The following is a 23393-nucleotide window of genomic DNA, read 5'->3' on the forward strand; positions in this document are numbered from 1 at the left end:
GACTAAACACCACTATGTTCCGCAGACCTTCAAATTTTAACTTAAACTTAATCACACTGCATATTCTAATTTTGATCTTATGAGGGCATGATTAAGACACAATAGATAAATTACTGGCGTTAGCATATTTAGTTATGTACTTAATCAAGTCCAGAGATTTTTTAACTAATTATACTGTCAATATGATAATGAAAAATAAATAAACACGATGTGAAACACATGATTTTCCACATGAATATCATTTTACTCCAACACGTTGAAATTCTGAAAGCTGTGTAAAGGGCTTTTTTTATTTTTGTGTGTGTTCAGGTCTGGACGAAGCGTTGCAGTACTTTATAGGCAGATCCAACATCCGGCTCATCATACTGAATGGCTCTGAAAGCAATGCCCTGCAGAACCTCGCTCAGCTGAGACCAGTCCCAAGCTATGTTGTGATGTACGGGCCAGCCAGTGACATCATCAGTCTGTATGATCAGGTAGAGTTTATGACATTAAAGTAATTAAAAAGAGATTAAAAGTATGAAACATAAAAACAAGAATCCTGAACCTTTATTAAAATTTTAATGTAGCATGCAAATTCTTTATTCCAAGCTAATATAAATGTGTTTTTAAAATATCTAGTACAGTACACAGAATTATTGTACATAATGAAATACTCTCTGAAATTAAACATTATAAATCTTTAAGTATAACTGTACAAATAGTACCTATACAACTTTTTCAATTGAAATCAGTATTGGTACATACTTCGTTTGATTAGTATATTTCACACATATTAGAATTTTGATAAATGTGTGATATCGATCATAAACATAAAATAGCTCTTGACAATTGTAATTAAATAGTCTACAACTAACTTAGAATTATAAAATTGCTGTTTAAAAAATTGCCATCCTGTGGGTTGTAAAAAATTGAAGAAACGATACTTGATCACGCCTTATCATAGTTGACATATGTATTTATATGTATACATGCATTAGAATTTCAGCCGTAAACACAGTCGTTAAAAACCGTTCCCACTATTCAAAAACTTTATCATAGGCAATGCCTTGGGTGTCCGCAAACATTGCGTGGACCACAAATGCACAGCAAGCAGCTCCACGCCGTGTCCATGTAGTGAAACATGCATGTCCACCCTACACAGCTGGTAGAACACACTAGGGAGAGAGGAAGAGGACTTCATACCTGTGGCACTCCGGCTTTAACATGATGGCTTACTGGCTAAATGCCGGGTTCTGTGTTGTCACATGCAGGACCATCTTGGAAGCACCAATCTTAGAACCTGCACCAAGAGGGCTTTGTTAAGTACCGAAATATTTTGAATGCTTGTTTTTTTCCTTATAGTAAGTAGAGTAAAAGTTCTGTGGTTAATAAAATGCATGAATAATGGGGAAGGGGAACGATAAAATTATTTGTTCCTGGGCCCTTAGTTCTTTTGGATGGCCTTGATGATGTGGTGCAAGTAGTCACACTGTGACACCAGAGTCCTCTAAGGTGCGGTGTCCCAAATGGACTCCCAGACAACTATAACTCCGTTGTGGAGGAAAATTCCTTGGCTGGCGTGTGCAGGCAGTGGAGCTGGTGACTATGGCAGAACGGTGGCTGCTGGTGCTCGAGGACTCTGGCCGCTCGCATCTCAACAGCTCTCTGCTGCCAGGCACGGTGGTGATGACTGCGGAGCTAAGCTGCCCCCTGGCGGGTGAGGCAGCAGACTGCAGATTTAACGACACCCAGGTACGTGGTCCTGCAGCCTGAGCAGGAATTGAATCCCTCCAATCATTATGTTTCACGCTGTATCAGGAACAGACGGGAGTAGCCCGACCCTGTGGGGAAGATGATTGTCACCTGAGGTGTCGGAGCTGTTGCCGGCTATATTTTTCGAGTAATTATCCAACAGGTTCAAGGAAGCGAATACATAGCCTCTCAGCACCAAATGGCAATCCTATGCCTCCACGTGGGAACCGCTGTTGGGGGCGATGGTGGTGACTAAGCAGAGATGGGTATCCTCAGCTTCTGGTCACAGCTTCGCCTTAACTAAAGAGGACCATGCCGGGTGTAACTCTGCCGCAGTGCATCCTCAATTGCATGTATGGGACCAGAAATGGTGACTGGGCTGAATCTGCGGGCAATAGCAGATGTGTTTGCAACCTTTCTGGGGGTTCGACTGCCGAGCCTCGGTGTCTTGGTCCCAAGGACCCCATAGTAGTAATGGAAACGACCGAGAATAGCGGCGGCGTGTTCGGGGGCACCCCGACTTAAAAAAAGAGCTGTAAACTGCTCGACTAGGTGCGATACATTCCCCTAGTCCAGTGGTCGGGGGAGGTACCGAGGTAACCCCAAGGCCCTACAGCCCACGCACGACCAGATTGTCATGTCTAGCCAGGGCTTTCTGTGGTCGCCGCCGGATGAGTCCAGGCACGTCCCGGGCCTTAACCGGCTGTAAATCTGTCGGGCCGAGATACGGCAGGTTGGAGGGTAGTCAGAGGAGACGAGGACATCCAGTGGAGTGATTCTTAAAAGTGGTGGTCAGCTAGCTTGTTGGCGAACAGTCTCATGCCGTATAGATGCCAAGTGGGTAGAAGTACGGGAAGAATCAATGAAAGATTGAATGGTGTCCCGCTGAGGTTTCCTCTAGACCCAGGATTCTGATTGGGTAGGACTCGTACTTGATATTGGTGTTCCGATCGCTTGGAGCAGATTCCAAGGGTACTCTAACCCTATGCGGAGTTGATGTGGTGAGCGACGACACAGCTCTGGTACTAGCCTGGACAGCTAGCAGAGGTGGGATAGGCCTCAACCGGACCACGGATTCACTGGGTGTTTTGAGGGGTCCCAATGTGTTGTGGGAAATCGGGGTAGGCGCCAGCAGTGCTGACAGAGTCTTAGGGCAAAGTACATGGCCAACTGTCTGGTTAAGCTGATTGAGGCAGGGGGCTAAGGTGATGACTATGCTGGGTTGCCCTAGTCCGGTCAAGCTGAGGCTATAACACGTTTATGATCAAAGGGGCGAGTAATCCCTTGACATCTCTGTCTTAATATTACTTGCTCTGGACTGTAAAAAAATGGATCTGTAAGCCGACTCCCAATCTACCCTAAAAGGGCGCACATTTGAGAGGACTGGTGGAGGATGCCGACCAAAGGTTGGAACGTAGCTGTATCAGGAACAGAGTTCCTTGGAACGAGTGCCAGATGTATCAGTTAAGGCACATTAGACATGTGATCGGTGTAATGTGTTGTATAGTAAGTGGGAATAACCGGTTGGTGCCACTTATGATCAATGTAAATTTGAATCGCTTGCCTATTTTTGCATTCATGGGCCGAACTCTTACTGGAAAATGCAGGTTTGGTACATATAGCCTTTCAATACCAAGCCCACTACCCCTCCATCTGGAAAGTGACAGACAATACTTGGCTTGCTGAGTGGCTAAATGGGTGAGAGGCCTGGGTCTACAGACCAAACAACCATGTGCAAAGGCCTGGCTGGTAGTGAAGGTGACAGTCTGAATCATCCCATGGGGTGGCAACTGCGAGTACGACTAAGGTACGCTTCCTCAGAGGTGGGTCAGGCCTCGATTATGCCCTGTTGTCCCACTGATTCAACTCAATGTATGTTAAGAATCGCGGTAGATGAATCAACTACCCCATCGTCACCTCCTAGCTGGGAGAGGGTTAGTGGAGTGAAGCTTGCATATGCAGCTATCTGGTAGGTGCAAGGATTAGTAGGTAGGGCAAGGTGGGTCGCTGCCTGAGGAATAGATCACCGATAGTACTCCCACTTCCTGGAAAGTCCCGGTGGGCACATCCCTGAATATTGGAAATTTTCCAGCGCTTAAATTGGTGTAAGAAATAGTAAGGCAGAGTGGGTCGCTCCCAGAAGTAAGGCTCGATATTCGTGCTCCCTTCCTCCCTGAAATTTCCTGGCAGATATATACCTAACTTCGGAAAGGTGTTTCCTGTGCTTAGTTGGCTGATGGGTGTAAAAACTAGTAAGGCAGAGTGTGTCGCTGCCAGAAGAAAGGCTCACCGATAGTACTCACATCCTCCCTGGAATGTCTTGGTGGAAATATTCCTGAATGTCGTAAAAGAGTATCCTGCGCTTAGCTGACTGATGGCCTAGTAAAGCAGAGTGGGTCACTGCCAGAAGAAAGGCTCACCGAGTGTGCTCACATACTCCCTGGAGTCCCGATGGAGACATATCTGAATGTCGGAATCTATAAAAGTAGCCGCCACTACCATCAACCGCCGACTAGCTCTACGACTCTAACCATAATCGTCACCAGTCACTAAGTTAAGAAGTGTCTAACAAAATCTGCGACGAATGTCGTCTTCTCAAAATTACTAAGTCCAAACTGGTCTTAGTATATTTCCAACCTCTTCCTACAGTGTTCCACTTCAGAAATATTGTCACCTCAGGCTCGGAAATTATTCTATCACTTAATTACGACTTAGCGTTTCGTTTCCCTACCCAAAGGTGCATAGTTCCAGCGGCGTTCGGGCAGTGCGATAATTTTCCATGAAAAAAAATTGAAACATGCTATAGATACAACACTAAATATAATTATCCTGAAACATGTTAAATTCAGTTAAGTTCTGTTACATAGTTTAACAGTGACGAGATTCTGCAAGATAGGAATAGCCTCTGTCTTTAAGTATGGGCGGTGGGCCTTCACTAATCAAAATTCCCGCGCGTCTTGTTAAAAGAAAAACAAAGTCCCGAAGTTGACCGAAGGTTAGTCTTCGGGCATGTTCGGGTTGGTCCTCAACCCTTTGTGAAAAGTAGGCTTCCCCTACTGAGTCGGAGCGTCGGTGGACATTGTGACATTCTCCGTGCGGCGGGCACTGGCCGATACCATTCTATTACTCGGCCTCCAAGGGGTTTATATACCCGAAGTAGCGCCAATCGGTCCAGAAGAGAATGTACTTGAACACTCTTCTATGTAGTAAAAAATAATGGCCGCCTTCTGGTATGACGTCAGCTCCGGATGTTGACGTTAGAAACTTATTTTTCCTTGAGACACTTTTTTCTACTTAGCAGAACCTCTGCTTTCCTGGCTGTTAGGCTCACTTGGCGCATAATAAAACCCCGCAGGCGTCTTGTTAGAGATCTTACTAAACAATTACAAGACAAGTGCTTGAAGGAAAGGGCGCCCACCTAGGGTAAAACATTTTTTTCAAGAAACCTTCCCCATGTCTACCCCCTTTGGTTGGATATTGCCCTTTTATGAACTCTACCGAGATTTTCCACAATTAGATTTTATGAAACAGTTTGGAAGTGTTCACAATATTGTGATATATATACTTATATATTATATATATACTTTTGAGTTGACGATGATTTTGGGGTCTACGGATTATGAAACGAAAAACTATGTAAAAATTTTCTGGATGTTGCACCATGTTAACAGCATCAATAGGTAGTATTTCTTTGAAATCTACCTAAAGGGCTATTTTTCTTGGCATTGGACACCTTTTGGTATAATAAACTATATATATAAATAAGATGTGTATGTATGTATGATGTTTATAATCTCCTACACCGTTTAATCGACCGCCGTGAAAGTTGGCAAATCGAAGTGTTTTTTCATGTATTAGGTTTTTATGCTATCCATTTTTTGTAACCCTCCACTAGATGGCGCTGCAGCGCATCAGGTTATACACCGTTCAAATGATTGCCAAGCAAATTGGTATACATATATATTTGAACAGAGAATATTTTAGCGATATCCATTTTGTTATAATTCGCCACTAGATGGCGCTGCAGTACATAAACTTTTATTCTGTTCAACCGATCACCATGGATAAACAGAAAATATTTAGTTATAAACATACAAACATCAATTGTGTGTCATTTCTCTATGCCCACTATACTGTCAGATAGTGATATCCATTTTGCTTTAACTGGTGGACAATATATCACCCTGTGTTCAGCCCGGGCAATGCCGAGTGTTTCAGCTATTACGTATAATATAATACTGGAAATAAGTGACAAGATAAAGAAAGTATTTTCTCTTAAGAAGAAAATTAGAGGTCGATACAGAATTATAGCAGATATATATATATATATAAAGAATGTATCAAAATTCATGTTACAACACTTGAGGGTAGAAAGCTCTTATTGATATCAACCATTTTTGCCAACAAACATGTTGCCGGAAATGCGTAGTTAAGCCCCTGTAGCCCCAGAAAGAGTCAGCGTAGGCAACCCGTTGGGCTTTGTGCGAGACAGACGATGCTGTGGTTAATTACATGTTTACGACGCCGGGCAGCGCTCGAGAGGACTGTACGATGTCGAATGCTGACCCCCGCCCCTTTTTACTTCCATTGGTGGCGCCCTCACCTCTTTTCTTCCGTTCTTGCCGTGCCATAGCACTGCGCAGCGTGACATCGCAGTGTCGCAGTGTGTTTTGATATCACTGGTGGTCTGTCGTTGACTGTTCTGTGGTACAAGCAAACTCGTAGTGTCATATCTTTCGCTGTGGTTCTGAAAAGGGCGACATTTTAGTGGAGCTCAATGGAGTACACGTTTAGTGAGTACACGGTCATGCTGCTTGTTTACGGGGAAGCTAGACAAAATGGACGAGCCGCCCGTCGTCTGTACGAAGAACGATATCCGGGTCGTAGGATTCCTGCTCACACCATGTTTGCAAGTCTTACTCAGCGAATGCGTGATACTGGTACATGTGCCGTCACAAGACCAAATGCTGGTGCTCCACACAGGGTTCGTACTCCCAGTTTTGAAGAAGATGTACTTCAGAGATTTGAGGACAGTCCGGATACAAGCACAAGGGCAGAAGGTTCCGATATGGACGCTGACAAAATGGCTGTTTGGCGAATATTCATAAGCAACTCTTGTACCTGTATCACCTTCAAAAAGTGCAACACATGGGTCCGGCGGACTATCCTCTTCGCATGACCTTTTCTCGTTTGTACATTCGAAGAGTATTGAGGAACCCCGAGTTAGCGGTTTATTCAGCGAAGAAGCCAAGTTCACTCAAGATGCTATTCTCAATTCGCACAACAGTCAGGTTTGGAATGATGTCAATCCGCATGCAACGTGTGTTACAGCTCGCCAGGAACGTTTTTTAGTTAGTGTGTGGGCCGTTATTGTTGACGGCGTACTCATCGGGCCTGTTTTTCTTCCGCTACGACTTACCGGCGCCGGATACCTCCACTTCCTTCAGAACGAACTACCAGGTCTTCTTGAAGAGGTTCCATTGCATGCCCGACGTGTGATGTGGTACCAACATGACGGGGCACCACCTCATTTTTCCCTACAAGTGCTAGAGTATTTAAACCAAACATTTCCAAACCGATGGATTGGACGAGCGGGCCCTGTCGCATGGCCGCCAAGGTCACCGGACCTAACCCCGTTAGATTTCTTTCTGTGGGGTTACATAAAAGGGCTTATCTACGCTACGCCAGTAGAAACGGTAGAAGAGCTTACACAGCGAATCATTGAAGCGTTCGAAATCATAAGGTGGACTCCTCACATGCTCCAGAGTATCCGTGAAAACACGATTCGCTGTTGCCACCTCTGTGTCGCTCAAGGTGGGCGTGTTTTTGAGCCGTTGCTTTAGGCTGTCACGTTGTTAAAACGTATGCAACAATTTCAATGTTGTGAAACAAAGCCGAAGCTGTGATTGATTTCAGAGTGAAATTTTAATCTGTGCCACGATTAAAAAGGTTATTTCTTTACTCGAACGCCCGCACATCCACAACATAACACACTACAACGGGTTGCATACGCTGACTCATTCTGGGGCTACAGGGGCTTAACTACGAGTTTCCGGCAACATGTTTATTAGCAAGAATGGTTGCAAATAATAAGAGTTTTCTACCCTCAAGCGTTGTAACATGAATTTTGATACACCTGTATATATAAATATATAATTTTACAAATCAGATAAATAAAATTATTAATGCCCAGCCTGTTTTGTCAAACTACTTTAAATCTTAAAGTGTAATGGTTTATAGTTTTGGCTATTCAAACTCAGGTAAGATTTTATTGATTTATAAATCGTGTAATCAGTGTGTTAAATATAAGTCCTAAATGTTATTTTTCAATGATGATGTGCAAATTTGGAGTAGTTTCACTACATAATAAAGTTGTTATTACATTCCTTTTGGGAACGTAAGAAGTATATATTAATAGGTTTGGCGGTTGGAGCTGGAGGCTGGATTGTGGATTTGTTGGCGCCATATTGGATATTGACATCATGGTGGCTATCTTGGTGTCAAAAATTCCTCAAAATTCCTGAAAAATGACTCAAAAATCGTCAAACATTCTAAAACTTTCCCATGCGAAGACCTCGATAACCACTAGGCCATCTTGAACAGGTGTCTGACTTGTCTTGCAGCTAGAGGTGGGTCGCAAAGTATCAACCTGCTACTTTGTAACTGATACACACCTGTATCAGGTACTGCAAACGAGTACACTATTCAAGTATAAAGTACTTTAGTATCAGTTCAGAATTCGCCTGGAACAACACCACGGCCAATGTGCGCGTGCGCAGAACCCGATCGCAGATGACGGTCACTTGGGCGGAGCTTGTGAAAGGGGAGGGAGCGGCACGACGAATAAGGGATAAAGAAGGGAAAGAATGTAGGGGAGGAAGCGCAGGGGAAGACGTTGAAGGAGAGGCGCAGAGCGAAATTGTTACAAGTCGTTTTGTTTATTGTCCCACATCAAAGTACGCTCAGTGCGCAGTGCGTGCACCGTCTCGTTCAATAATAAAACTAATGAAATTTTAATATTAAAAAGTACATTAATACAAGATATAATATTTATATTTGTACACCTAACAGCTATGAAAATGCAAACAAATTCTCAGTTGACACTAATAACAGATGTAATCAACATATGGACTTTCTTTTTTCGAAAACAATTAGTAACTAGTGTTTTCATACATTAAAAGATTACGATTTTATCAAAAATTAAAAATTAAAAAAACAGATAGGTACATTAATGAGCATACTATATCAATAGACATTTGAGTTAGGTACATCAGGCAGATAGCAGTGCCAATATCGATAAAAAAAAAACACTTTGCAAGTTCAGTCACTATTTAACAAATAAGTATTGCATTATTTTCTTAATGTTCGGGAACATCGTTCAGACACAATAAGTCAAGTTCAGTCACTATTTACAGTATTTCTTATTGGCATTTAGAAAAACAAGTTTTTTGACTTTCTCGCTTGATGTTCGGGAATGTCGATCAGACACAATAATTCCAGTTTTTGAGAACAATCGTTCACAAGGAACAGAGGTAGCAACTGTAGCAAACATCTCTAGGACTACTCTCTTGAGATGTGGGTAGTTGTACGAGTGTCGACTCCACCATTTTAACGGATCTTCATGAAGTTCCAACTATGGTTCTTCAATGTATCGCTGTACTTCAACAATGGCTCTGGACTGATAAGAACCAGCAGGTTTAAATTCAGCTGCTTGTTTATGGAACCGAGTCCAAAGTGAAAATTTTCTCTGGGGTTCCTGAGATTTGTTTCTCACTTTTGATCCTAGACCTAAATGTGTTTCGGATTCAGATTCTTGTAATTTGTTTGCCAACAGATTTATAACCATCTTCTTTACTTTCTCTGCTGTGTTATTGTTACTAAACCCAACACTTTTGTACCTAGGGTCAAGAAAGGTAGCAAGTAACAGCGTGTTACTGTTCTCTAAATCTCCTAGACGAGTACGAATGCCTTCGCTGATTACAAATACTACTCTTTGAATTTCTGTTGGTAGTTCTGTTGTCATCATCTCTGCATAAATACTTTCAAGGCCTTTGGTTAGGATTATGACTGAAGATGCTGAGATGTAGTTTTCCCTGCTCATTATGTTAGTCACCTCTTCTAGTGGCTTGAGAACATCTTGTAGTTTCGCAGCTAACTTCCATTCTTCAGCACTGAGCATTGGAATATCTTTATTTATAAGAGCGAGTGCTGAACGTATTGGATTCTCTAGTTCTACGAACCTTTCCACCATGTAATATGTGGAATTCCACCTTGTAGCAACATCACTGATCAGTTTCTTGGGTTGATAGCCCATTTGTGTTTGAAGCTCCATTAATTTTTTTGTTGATGTTGCACTGAGTTTTAAATGCTGGACGATTGCCTTAATTTTCTGAATAAGGTTTCGCAATTTAAACAACCCATCTTTAGCTATCAAGTTGATTGTGTGTGCATAACACCCATAATGCCTCCATTTCAATTCGTCTTTTATAGCTTTCTGTATGTTCGCTGCATTGTCAGAAACACAGAGTAAAATTTTGTTTCTAACCTCCATTATTTTGCTACACGACTCAGTTCCTGGGCTAAGTGAGCACTGGTGTGGGACTCAAAAAATGAACAACAATCTAACACCAAAGAAATCAATCTGAAATTGCAGTCTATGAAATGACATGTCACTGCCATGAAACTTTCAGTATTAACAGAAGTCCAACAATCTGTTGTTAGTGTGACAGAACTAATTTCAGTGGTTGTTAATATTTCTTGAATGCTATTGTACACAGTTTCATAAGCAGCTGGTAACAATGTGTTTGTTATAGTTTTCCTACTTGGCAATGTATACGGCGGATTTAGTGCATAAACAAATCCTAGAAACCCTTTGTCCTCAACAACTGAGAATAGCTGAAAATCTACAGTAAATAAATTTAACAGTTGGTCATCAATTTTCTTCTTAGCAGAAACAGAAAGTTTTCTTACAACAAAATCACTTACTTTACAGTCATGCACATTGGTTCTTTCCAACACAGCTTGTTTGGGAACCGACGAACTGCTTGTAGAAGGAATTCCTATATCTGGACGAATCTTTTTTCGGCTGAGGAACGGTGTCGTATTTGCGATGTCTGGATCATCGCTCCTACTTCTGGACAGTGATAGTGATGTTAAACTATCTTGATTCTGATCAGGTAACTGTACAGTTGGATGTTTACTTTTAAAATGTTTCTTCAGATTAGTCGATGATGATTTATAACTTAGTTTTTGTTTACACAAATTACAATTAGCAAACTCATTATTTTCCGTGAAAAAATTCCACACAAATGAAGTCTTTTACCTGCACTTATCCATTCCTTATTTCACTATAAAGATACTAACTACAAAGCATGACAGCCCGCAACAATGTACATGGTAATACACGGCCAGGACGAACTGCGGTGAATGTTGAACTGATTGATACTGGCTGTATTAGGCGGGCAGGAGAGTAACAGAGGTAGAGAATTACCGGGCGTGATAAATAATGTGTCAGATTCTCCTTCCGGTCGCACGGTCCTGGGACCGCTACTGCTCTAACTGTTACAGAAGTATCAGCTACTTGTAATTAGTACATTACTGTATCAGTATCAGGTTGGAACAGATACCGAAAATTGCTGTAACAACCCACCTCTACTTGCAGCTGAGGCTGATGTTCTTCCACCACATAGTGCTGTTCCTGGCAAGACTAGCCTCTTTCCTCAACGACAACGGCGTCGAGGTCAGTCCGAGGCCTGCAGCAGTCTGCACGGAGCTAGGCGAGGACCTGGATAACCTCGATGCCTTCTACACGAACATAACACAGGTTGATGGACATTAAAACATTATATTGATATGTGGTATTGTATTGCATGTTCTATGACGCGAGGAGCTGTAGTGGTGATTTGCTATCAAACCACGGCAAGACTGGTTATTTTTGATCACAAACTCAGTGAATAATATTTTTTGACTCACTACAAATCTTTGATGTAATGGTTATTTTTATCTCTGTTTGTGCATATTATTGGTGAAAAAACTTTTAAAATTTCCAGAAGCAACAGGTTGTAAAATTAAAATAGTTTATTAGGGAATATAATGATATGCAAGGATGTCGAAGACATCAACCATATTTTTTACTCAATCAGCAATGAGAACGAAACACTTTACAAACTTATTTTGTGTATGTAGACTAGTGAAAGTGTGAATGGAGACTGTAAGTTAAAAAGTAAATTTGTACAATTCAAACTGAAAATACCTCTGTGTTATTTATAAAACCTTTATTTAATTATATTTAAAATTAATTTTAATTTATTGAACTAGGATGAGTTTGCAGATTTTGTGGGCAGCATAATATTTTCGGAAAAAATATGCTACGAATTATGTAAGTTCATGTGGGCTATATATAATGGCAGGAAGGGACTTCTGTGATCACAGTTGATTTTAATCAGTAATCCGAGCAATCCTCATCCAAGCATCATTAACCATCTCCTGTAAGACGTGCCAGTCACATGTAAAAGAGCTTTAGCGTAACCTACCACTATGGTCTCAAGTAGAGGCGTTGCTATGCTCATTGTGACAGGTGATGGAGACGATGGGAAGTGACGATCTGATGGATTTCGACCTACAAGATGGCGTCCTGTATCTCCGCAACGAGTTCAACATATGGACGGTCGGAAACACCAGTTGGACACTCTGGGCACAATATCAAGACAACAAGCTCCTGTTCAAACAAGATGGCACTTCGTCACCAGTCCAGAGATTCTTTAGAATCGGAATTATCGAGGTGAGAAACTGTTTAAACTGGTCCGTAGGTAAAAGGCTAGATATATCAATTAACTGCATCGCTTAAACAAATTCAGAGGACATTTGTAGTTGGATGAGTCGAGCTTTAGCATTGTTTCCACCAGTCTGTATGTTCTTAGTGAGCTAGTAGATGGACATCCAACCTCCTCAGGACAGGGGGTGTGGGGTGTATTGACCGGAAAAATAGTATTATTCATCCCACATCGCTTCAGGTTTATTTCAGGTAAACTATGGCTGATACATAAAAAATGTGTCAAAATACCCTTTGCACAATAAATAAACAAATACTCCTTGGAAATAAATAAACAATAATTCATCCCTATTCTTAGTATGAGTATTAACCTTCAGAATGAAATGATTAATGTTTAAAAACACCTCGACCCATCCTCAGGCTAAATTAACGAAAGGTATTTTTACATTTCTGGATACCAAATTGCCCACACTCCTGGAAAGAAACAAAATGCTAAGACATCCTAACACGATTTGAAATACGCCCACATGCTTTACGTTATTCGAGCAGAGGCCCGAGGTGAAAAATTAATTACGTGTTCGCCATTACTTACAACACCTTCAAACGGCAGCACGCCGCAGCCCACCAGGGATGCTCCGACAGTCCCCAAACACCTCAAGGAGAATAACCACACCGGGCCCACCCTGGGTGGCCCAATTATTAATTCCTATTCACATTGTCATCACGCCGAGAACAATCTACGTGGACACAAAATCCGGCCACGGTGTCGCAACAACCCCTACGCGGCCAAGCGATGCTATCCCCTCTCCACAGTCCTGCAAGACTTGCATTCCTCCCGCCAGATTGCGACACAGTCACCAGCGCGACAGGCGAGCGTACCTGCGCAGAAACAGCAACGCAGCGAAAACAAAATAGGCCGGCCAATGCACCCTGAGATTCCAGGCCGCGGTTACGCAACAATCGCTCGCAGCTGGCAAGGCATCGAGCAGCAATCACGCCACCCATCCCAGAAAAACCGAGAATGTTCGCAATCTACCGCGCCGTGAAGAAAAAAAGAACAACACCTGAGTGTCGCAAGCAAGCATCAGGCACTCAAGTGGGGTCAAAAAGCACCGTTACGCATAACCAAGTTCAATAACCCTTCACATAAACTGTTACGTGAAAATATAAACAAATATAACTCTCCGCCACCCCACCGATTTTATGGAATTTAGGTTTGTTATTAAGTAGTAACTGAGCAATATATAAGTAAATTAATACTTGAAACTTTAGTCTTTATTGAAGATGAATTTAAATTTCTGCAATTTTGCACATAATTGTGTTCCGAGATAATTTTCAACAGTTTTCTACCATTACTTAAGTTCTTTTAAAACTCGCAGGTAGAGAGTTCATATGAAACTTTTTGAGTCTCATATATAATATTTTTTTACTGAATTCCTATTACATAATCTCCGCCTTATGGCAGCATGCATTTCATGTTTGACTGCAAGTATCGCGGTTTTGAATAAATTTGTTAATGGGTAGAAATTTTCATTATTTCGTTTTTTTTTATGATACAACTTAACATATTATTTTACACAAAGCATCGAAAAATTGAGTTTATTATAAGAAATTTATTATAATAACACAAAAAAAAATCAGATATTTTTGATCACGTCTGTAAAGGGTTACAATTACGACCTCATTTCCTAGTGTTTTTGAGATGGCTTGCTGTAACTGTGTGGCCAGGTTAACGCAATTTGTACTAAAATGTATTTAGTAGTGAAATTTTTAACTTAACATGTATCTCTATGTATAAGTAGATTTTTACACTTAGAGTGGTGGAAGTGCCTGGAATAGAAGGAAGTGTACCGCCAGCTAGTCGGACAGCTAGAGAGCCGGCGAGGAGACATGACCAATGAGTGAACACTTGGCGATCCGACTACGAGCAGGAGCATATAATAGGAGCTGTGAAACCGCCGGGATTAGAAGGCAGTGAGTTTCCAGTTGATCAGGTGTCTAGAGCCGGTGAGTTGTCACGACCACGGAGGGTAAACTTGGTGAACCGGCCACGAGTAGACGCAAAGTAAGGGCGGCTGCAGAAGCACTTAATGGACATTGAATGCTAGTGGTGATCGATCGTGAACGAAGAGCATATCGTGTCTGAAGAAACAAGTGTAATATTTGTATAGTCCAGGTGAAGCTCTGGGCAACAATCAGATGAATCTCGAGGTCGGCCCAATCGAGATGTGGTAATTAATTTACACATAACTAACTGGATATGTTTAATAGTAAGAATTATCGAGGTAAAGTGTTTTTTTTTTTTTTTTTTTTTCACCATTAGAGAGGTTCTACAAACTTAGTTTTGCTGATTAGTAGCATTGTTTTTCCAAATGTTGTTTGAGTTTGTTTTTACACAGCGCGGCCTCCACCACACCGTACATTGTCCACGGTTTAAATTGCACTAACAGCACTAATCTCACTCGAGAAAACGACGCTAACTGTAAATAGCTGTATCTGAGATGATGATTTCAGTTTGATGTGGTTGCGATTATTAGCAAGATATAGACTACAGTAGAATAATAGGAGCCAAAGCACTTGCCTTTCCTGGTAGCACAGACTCTCAAGTAACACAGGTGGGAAATATTACAGATGGCTTCTTCTCCACCACTTTTCTTTTCTTGCTTTGCTGGTTACCTGTTAAAATTTGTAGGGCAACAACACATCAAAACTTTATTTTACACCTTAAATTCTTAATTATCTTATAATATATTTTTATCTGTATGTACGTAAATTAAAGAAACCAGCATGAAAATGCATACTGCATCAAATACTTCAGAACAGTTGTCCAATGCACTTAACTTTAAGAAAAATTACATTTTATTACATAGATAATAAAATAAAGTGTATATATTAACAAGTCGTATTCTTGGCAGATTGGCTCAGCACTTTTGTCCTATGTTAAAACTTCTCGATCAATTTTAAAAAAAAGTAAACAACCACTGAATCATTAGCAGTTCACTCACGTTACGAGGAAAGAAACTGGACTGGTGACAGTTCAGACCAAAACTGTCTGCTAATACCGAGTCATTGATATGAATCAAATAATTCGTAGTTCATATTACTCCCGAAGTTACAGTTGTTTTGAATTAAAGCATATTAATGGCAGTATGGAAATCATAGATCAATACAAATCTGTTGATGTTATATAATTAAATATTATTCTGCTGGGACAGGATTCAAATAGCATTCATCAATCGTCACACTTGTGATTAATTGAAACAGTTTATTTAGTTGTTACTAAAATGGCTTTCAAAATATTTTTAACGAAGAAATTCCAGATATTATAACACGAAATTTTTTAAGGACTTAGGGAAGATATTAGTTAATCAAATGCAATAAAATAATGTGGTAACCTCTTCGATTAGCATAGTTATTCACAACACAGTGCTATTTGTGTCGAGGCGACAAGACACTTGAAGTTCGTGCTGATGTCGCGTCGTGGCTTCGTCGCTTCTGTTCTCAAAATGGCTCCAGGTATGCAGCCTCATTAAGGGGCCCGCCTCGTCAGGGGTGTGTGTTTGTTAGTGAGGCGGGATGATAAGCGCGACGCTCGCTGGTATTTTTAGCGCGGTATAGCCTCTATGCGCAAGGCTCTGAACTGGCACGTAGTCTTCTCGTCGTCACAGGATAACTGTGAATTTGAGCGGTGACCGTAACATTATATTGCGGAGAAATCAAGATAAAGGTGTAATGCAATTCCCTTAAGTGCTTTCAAGAATCTGTACCGGTTGTTTTACACCTAAAGATTACTCTGAAAACATGCGTTTTAGCTATTTTAACTCTTCTAAAAATACAGTTTAAAAACTTAATCCGAAATTAAAAGTACTTTTCGGTCCTCAGCGAACTCTTAAATGCTTTTCGTAAGCAGACACCCCTCGGATATCTTGAGTAGTATTGAAATCACGTTGTTTTCCCTGAAGCTCTGCACACCGTGTGTGTGCCCGGGTAGGCGGAGCCCTTAAGCCTCTTTGCGGGCGGTGTGAGACTCCAACCTTACTCCCCGAGGTCCACAGCAGGAAGGGAGTATATGGATACAGACACTCCCTGAAACCAGTAGCTATGTATTGGTAGGAGATAAAATGGTGTGACATAGTTGAAGCACCTTTCTACCTCACCACCGCCATACTGCAAAATTCAAAACTTTCCTGAAATGGTACTTCATCACGCTTGCCTATGGATAATAATAAAAATTTTTTTTAAATACATTAACTTCTCTAAAATACAGTCCCATGAACCTGTTTTCACTATTAAATCACTTCACCCGATGTTTTGAGTGTCAAGAAAACACCAGCTTAGGGCAGTATCCATCACACCCCTGTGCTTTAATGTTATGAAAATAGTAAAAAAATAATATTATAATATTGAACAGGTTACAGTATAATTATAATTATTTATATATGTGTTTTAATTGTTGTGTACAAGTAGTTAATTTAGAATTTATAAGCACAATAGTTACAGAGGGAAGTTCACAAAGGGCTAGATGCGAGTCTTTGCCGGCTGTGGTACTAAAGCAAAGATGTGTTCGCTGCGACAGAGTGTGGCGTGGTCGTACAGGCGGCCTGACGAGGAAGGCCGGCCCCAGTGGGAGGGCTACTGTGTAGATCTGCTGGAACAGCTGGCGGCCAGCATGAGCTTCCACTACGAGCTGGTGGTGGCCGAGGGTGGTCCCGGAGCCAGGCGGCCCGATGGAACCTGGGACGGCGTGCTGGGTGACCTCGTCGATGGGGTGAGTCGTGTCCAAGGTCGTACATGCGGCATACGAGGAGGACCGGCCCCAGTAGGACGGCTGCTGTGCCAACCTGCTGGAGCGGCTCGATGGTATCTAGGACGGCGTGCTGGGAGTCCTCATCAATTGTGCTAGTCGTGTCCATAGCTGATTGGAACACCTACTGTTTAAAACACATTCGCCTTTTACCACTCGGCCTTCGAGACTAAGAAATAAATAAGGTATATATAAAAAATAATACATATTCGGACATGTAATTGTTTTTTATATGAAGGAATAATATCATCAACTGTTGGAGGCCGAGGCACCATCTTTGTTTCAATTCTTGCTACTTGGATACATGATCTGCTAGAGTGAGCTGCCTCCATATTGTTTTTTTTTACCCGCTAGAGTTCAAGTGTGCCAATTACCAGATCGTTGGCTGTTTTTTCACCATATTGAAAATCTGTAATTAATAACCTAGACATTATAAAAATATTTTTAAAACAGTTAAATATTTACTTATAAAAATATATTGAGTGATTCGATCGATCTTATTCCCTGGTCGATGCAAAAAAGGTCCCGAAAGCGGCATAAAATCCCTATCCACCAGCCGCCAGTTAGCCGCAATGTTATATTGGCAGCTATATTTAAAATTTGTAACTAAACTAAAAATATTGAAGCAAATTCTAAAAACCATTCAAAAATTAACATATTAGCATATTCTGTAATTAGTTCGATTTGCATCCTTGGTTCTATCCTTTGCCAGTGATTAAAGAAATTAGTTTAAAATCGTTACTTAAATTCTTTTTCCCATTTCCTTTTCTACGAGTTTATTGATTACACAAACTACAAAAAATCACTATACAAGACAACTGTCTTGACTAAATAAATACGTTATGTAATATCCCTATACCTACCACTGAGGCTATATTCGGCACACCTTAAAATTACTAGAGTGCCAACAACAAACTAATAGGACAAATACCTCCGAAGAAAGAGTTATTCTTTTTTGATACTTGACATTTTCAACAAAATAGTGTCCAATGTCAGCCGTATAGGCCAAACGTCTCAACACCACAGGGCCTTCTTTATCGATTCTCAGCATACCTTTCACCCAGGTCATGTATACTTGGCATACATTTCAATAAAGTCATGTACAATGTCGTATAGGTCAAGCGTATCTGAACCATGAGACCTTCTTTTTCGATACTTGTCATAACTTTGAAACAAACAGTGGCATATTTCAAGCAAGAAAGACTAGAGTCTCAGACCTACAGTATGGACATAACATAATACAAGCGTACTGACCAATTGACTATGCATTTTTTATGCTTGCTATATAACGAAGCATCCCTGAATTATATTTTACGCTTACTACAAGACAAAGAGGTACTGAACATGCAAATCTTCAGTCCTGACTACAGACTTGACTTCACACATTTGAAAAAAAGGAAACACATTTGGACACACATTCAACTCGGCAGGACACGATAGGATACGATCGGTAGGATACGATAGCATACTGTAGAATACGATCGGAAAATACGATAGGATAAGATTGGTAGGATACGATAGGATTCAGCTCCATCTAGCTACAATAGCTCCAATTGCTCCAACTGAATTTGGCTGAATTGATTTCAATTTTATTTTTTCTCAAACTGGCCCCATTGGTTCGAATCAATTTATTATTATTATTATCCAGTCTGTTAGTCACTGGCGTGATTTTTTCATCCTTAAGTTAGATGTTGTGTTACGAGAAATCAGTCTTAGTTAGAAGATATACTTATTATGAGAAAATATTTATTACATGTGCAGGTTATACAATTCATTCATCATATGAAGCGTGCACCTCTTAGTATATGAATTATAGTTTATATTGTAGTTGCTTGGCTTCTAGGTTACAGCCGAAGTTTCGGTCGTTTCGGTCAGTAGGTAACTGCTCTCTGATGATTGCAACTGCAACGTCGACCGAAACGTCGGCTACAACCCAGAAGCCAAGCAACTCCAGACAATGGGCGCAAAAGCCTACGATATTTACTATAGTAAATGTTTCTTTGGTAACAGATAGATTTTCAACATTTAGCGAAGCAATTATAAATCTTAACCTGTCGACCAATTTTTGTGTGGAACTTTCTACTACGTGGAACGCATATTTATAAAAATTATGCACATTTTGGTTGAATATTCAACGAAAAGGGTGCATATTTTGAACACACATTCATTTTATACCACGTGCATTCGTAAAAAAAGGACACACATTTGGACGATTATTAAAAAAAAACACGCCTTTGTCATAGCCTACATGTTAGGTCAAAACATTCAATATTTTGGTAAGCAGAGTCTTTAATGTAGCGCATACTGTGTCGTCGACTCTGCTATTGCCTCTTCGATTCCGTATATTGCTCCGTCGACTTCGATCACTGTTTCTCTGGCCCCAGGCACAAAAACGCAGGTGTCAGACGGGTAAACTTAGACATTACTCTCCATGATGACTACTTTGGTGAGGCATAGGTGACGATTTCTGTGGTCACGGCTTGCAACAGGACTTTGATTCAATGTGTATTGAGACAGGATATACGATGCTGGATTAAGGCTATATATGTTTTTGACGTAGAAACACTGTTAGAACATAAACGAGCTGTGTACGTAATCGGACGTTTGGTCATCCACATAGAACCATCGAAGGTCGCAACCGATTGGAACAAGTCTTGTCTTAAATAGGTTGGTGCACGAGTATATGAAGATCTGTGTCTTCGATGCTGGTTGCCTATAGCTCGCGAACCTCCGAAGCGGAAGGCCTGCTGTGCGGAATCACTCAACACGCTTTACGCTTAGGAAAGACCTGTTACATGTATAACAGACTATAGTCTCCTAACTAATTTGCCTTCGGCAAGGACATAAGAATACGACCGACAGGATACGATAAGATACCATCGACAAGAAACAATAAAATACAACATTCCAAAAAAAAACATAGTAGAAAATGGTCAAATCTGTGCAGGGATTTCCTACAGAACACGTAAATAAAAACATAAAAAGACTTACCAGGAATAACCAGTAGCACACCGAGAAAACACCAGAAGTAAGGCAAAATCATGATCTGTGAATAAATGTATTCTTATGCATAAGCATATTTTAAATATATAATATATTCTTTGCATATATATAAAATTTATGAATAAGCATATTTAAAACAGATATTTATGCTACGTGTACCATTAAAAGTTTTATCATCCAAGATTGCCGTGTATAGAAGACGAAACCCAAAATTGCGGCTGTAACATCATAATCGAAGAAAGTGGGTGGCACACCAGAATCTCTCGATTTGTGCATGTGTTGGTACATTGTCAAACGACCAGTGACATATTATACTCTGTGGTAATTTGAGAAAACGTTATAGCAAGATACAGATGGAATATGTTGGGGTTTCAACAATAACTTTAAATGTTTTATGATAATTTCAATTTAATATCTGGATGATTCAAATTTTGGCATAAAATTTGAACAATTAAAAAAAAAATCTGCTTGAGTAGCCTTGAGCAGCAGTCTTTCATATGTATTCATTTTCATGAAGTTTTTCATCACAAATTTCAGATGCATTGAAAAAAATTGTATTAGATTGGTTCTTTCTCTGCCTATCAACAATTTATACTGGCATGTTACCCTATTTACTGGCGTATTCACATTATATTAGTAGAATATTAAATTAATCACATTTATATATTTTTTTCCTACAGAAAACGGACATCATTATTGCACCATTGAGTGTTACCTCTGAGAGGGAAGACGTTATCGACTTCGTAACGCCCTATTTCGAAAAGTCTGGAATTTCTATAGGTAAGGTGAAAACAAATATCAATGATTAACCTACTACCTACTATGTGAAGAAAACGCGAATATAAGAAGTTCTTTCTTAGTTATAGTAACAGAAGAACCACCATTTTAAATAATTTTTTGAGAAAAGTCATTTAGTCGTCGTTAGTCACCAATAATTATATTCAAATATTTTTCAAGCTCTTTTAGAAATTTTTTTTGCTAAATAGTAGTTCAACCAATCAATTCACTGTGGCACGTAAAATTATTATATCAGAATTAATGAAAGTGTAAAAATTACAGTTTATGTCATATAAAAAATGCATTTTAAAACACATACTGGCTGTAAATTTAAAACAACGAATCATTGCTGGTAGCTATATATTTATTAAAATTAAAATTATTACTAACTAATAATATTGATTAAATATTTTCAATTTTAAAGTTTACAAAGTGCCCAATATTTATCAGAGGAACTTGTATAATTTTATAGTATAAACTCTTTAATAACTAACTCTAAAATTGATTTTTTTTGTACATTTCTTCTCTGAGATTACCTATTTTTAGTTTGGTAAGAAAATTTGGCTTCAGGAAAAGTGAATAAAATTTACGTATTTACGTTAAGAGTAATTATTCTAGTAATAGTGAACCTTCACTTGAAACTAAGTACTTCCAAACACGCAAAGATCTAAGTCTAATTTACACTGACGAAAGTCTATGTTCTGAACAGTCATAAAATTAATAAAAATAAATAAAACATAATAATATATCAGAAGTCCAAGTTCAGTCAGCCTGTGCATTATTTTTTTTAAAGACAATATTTTTAAGCTCACTACCCGTGGTAAAAATATCCCACCCGGATTTAAAGACTTTGATTCGAACGACTAAGTTAATTAAACCTTATTCTATATTGATATGTTTTTATGAGATTTGGCAACTTATGATTGTTCTAAAAGAACCATGATTAGTGAAGTGGCCGGAATTCAGGACCCATTTATTTATTAAAAATTGTTAAATATGATTTAGGCCTAGATGATGTATTATGCTATACAGGGGCGTAACCAGGAGGGGGGGGGTTAGGGGTTCTAACCCCCCCCCCTTAACCCCTATTTTTTTATCTTATCTGAAAGCAGGTTAGCTAAAAGCCTGGGTGTCTTACTGTTATCACCGGCCACTGCACTGGAGGGGAAGAGTAAGCGAGCCCTACCGATTCTCCTTCCCTTCCCCTACCACTCTCGCGAGCAGAAGCTATAAGGTTGTGACACCGTGACGGGTCCCAAGTTTTCAAATATCTTCCACCTACTGTATTTAACCAGCGCGGTAATTATAAGCAAGTGGTGAATGGTTAACTCTTCAAGCTAAAGCTAATAATTAGCATTGTTACCAGGAATAAGCCAGTTCTGCCGAAACCCAACCATTTTTATTCCTTTTTTTTTTTTTTTTGTATTGTTGAGCTTCGAGCATGATTTATGATTTTGAGTGGACGTGGACAAGGCAATTGGATTGATTAAAATATCTTTAATTAATTTCTTACTTCATCACTCAAACAATTTTCTTATTAAAAAATTAATAATATTTTTACCATTACAATATTTAAAGTTAAGTACCGAAAACTGCTCAAATAGTACTATTTTACACCTTAAAATCCTAATTTTTCCGGGGGAGGGACCCCCCCCCCCACGACCGCTTTAATAGGGGGGGGGGGACCATGCTTCTTATCCCCCCCCATACACAAATCCTGGCTACGCTACTGATGCTATATCAAATTAAGTGGTTTATAAAGAGCAATCATAGAAAAATTGGCACAGAAACATTAAAGGAATCAAGCATAACTAATGCAAATACAATGGAACTGCATTCTCCCCATTCCTAGATTTAAAATGAGATAGGGGAAAGTGGTGAAATACCGCACAGGTGGGCAATACCGCACAGCCCCTTTTTTGTGTTAACTGTAGGCTGAGCGCCGCCTTGTACGTGGCACGCTCTAGCGGGAGAGTGGGTGAACTAAGTAGTAAGAGACTATTTTTGTAGTAGCCGTATGAGTGTCGCGACCTGCTCCGAAAGTTGTTTTAACATTTCCTTCTTATTTTGTTGTTTCTTATTTAAGAGGTAAGTACTATTTATATTCAATTTAAGTTTAATTCATATAACTGGTTGGATTCGGAATTTTTTTACGGTAGTTTGCTAAATTCATCGTTTGAATAACGAACTTTGTTTCTTGTTTAGAGGAGGTAAAATGGCGGAACACATCGTGGGGTAATACCGCACAAGTAGGGTGGGTAATAGCGTACACTGTGCGGTATTGCCCCTGTGTTGTTGTTTATG

The 23393-nt window shown here is 40.0% G+C and overlaps 1 protein-coding gene across 1 annotated transcript in view; it reads left to right on the plus strand.

The window, feature by feature from the left end:
• The first annotated feature begins 11404 nt into the window (after positions 1 to 11404).
• The window catches only part of LOC134527953 (ionotropic receptor 25a-like), a 69923-nt gene continuing 57934 nt past the window's right edge, over positions 11405 to 23393 (plus strand). Inside the window, exons 1-3 of the mRNA XM_063361046.1 lie at positions 11405 to 11473; positions 17082 to 17273; positions 20993 to 21092. Coding sequence (XP_063217116.1) covers positions 11405 to 11473; positions 17082 to 17273; positions 20993 to 21092 — 361 coding nt within the window. The remainder of the gene's footprint in view (positions 11474 to 17081; positions 17274 to 20992; positions 21093 to 23393) is intronic.

Source organism: Bacillus rossius, chromosome 1, assembly GCF_032445375.1.
Source record: "Bacillus rossius redtenbacheri isolate Brsri chromosome 1, Brsri_v3, whole genome shotgun sequence".
NCBI classification, from domain to species: Eukaryota; Metazoa; Arthropoda; class Insecta; order Phasmatodea; family Bacillidae; genus Bacillus; species Bacillus rossius.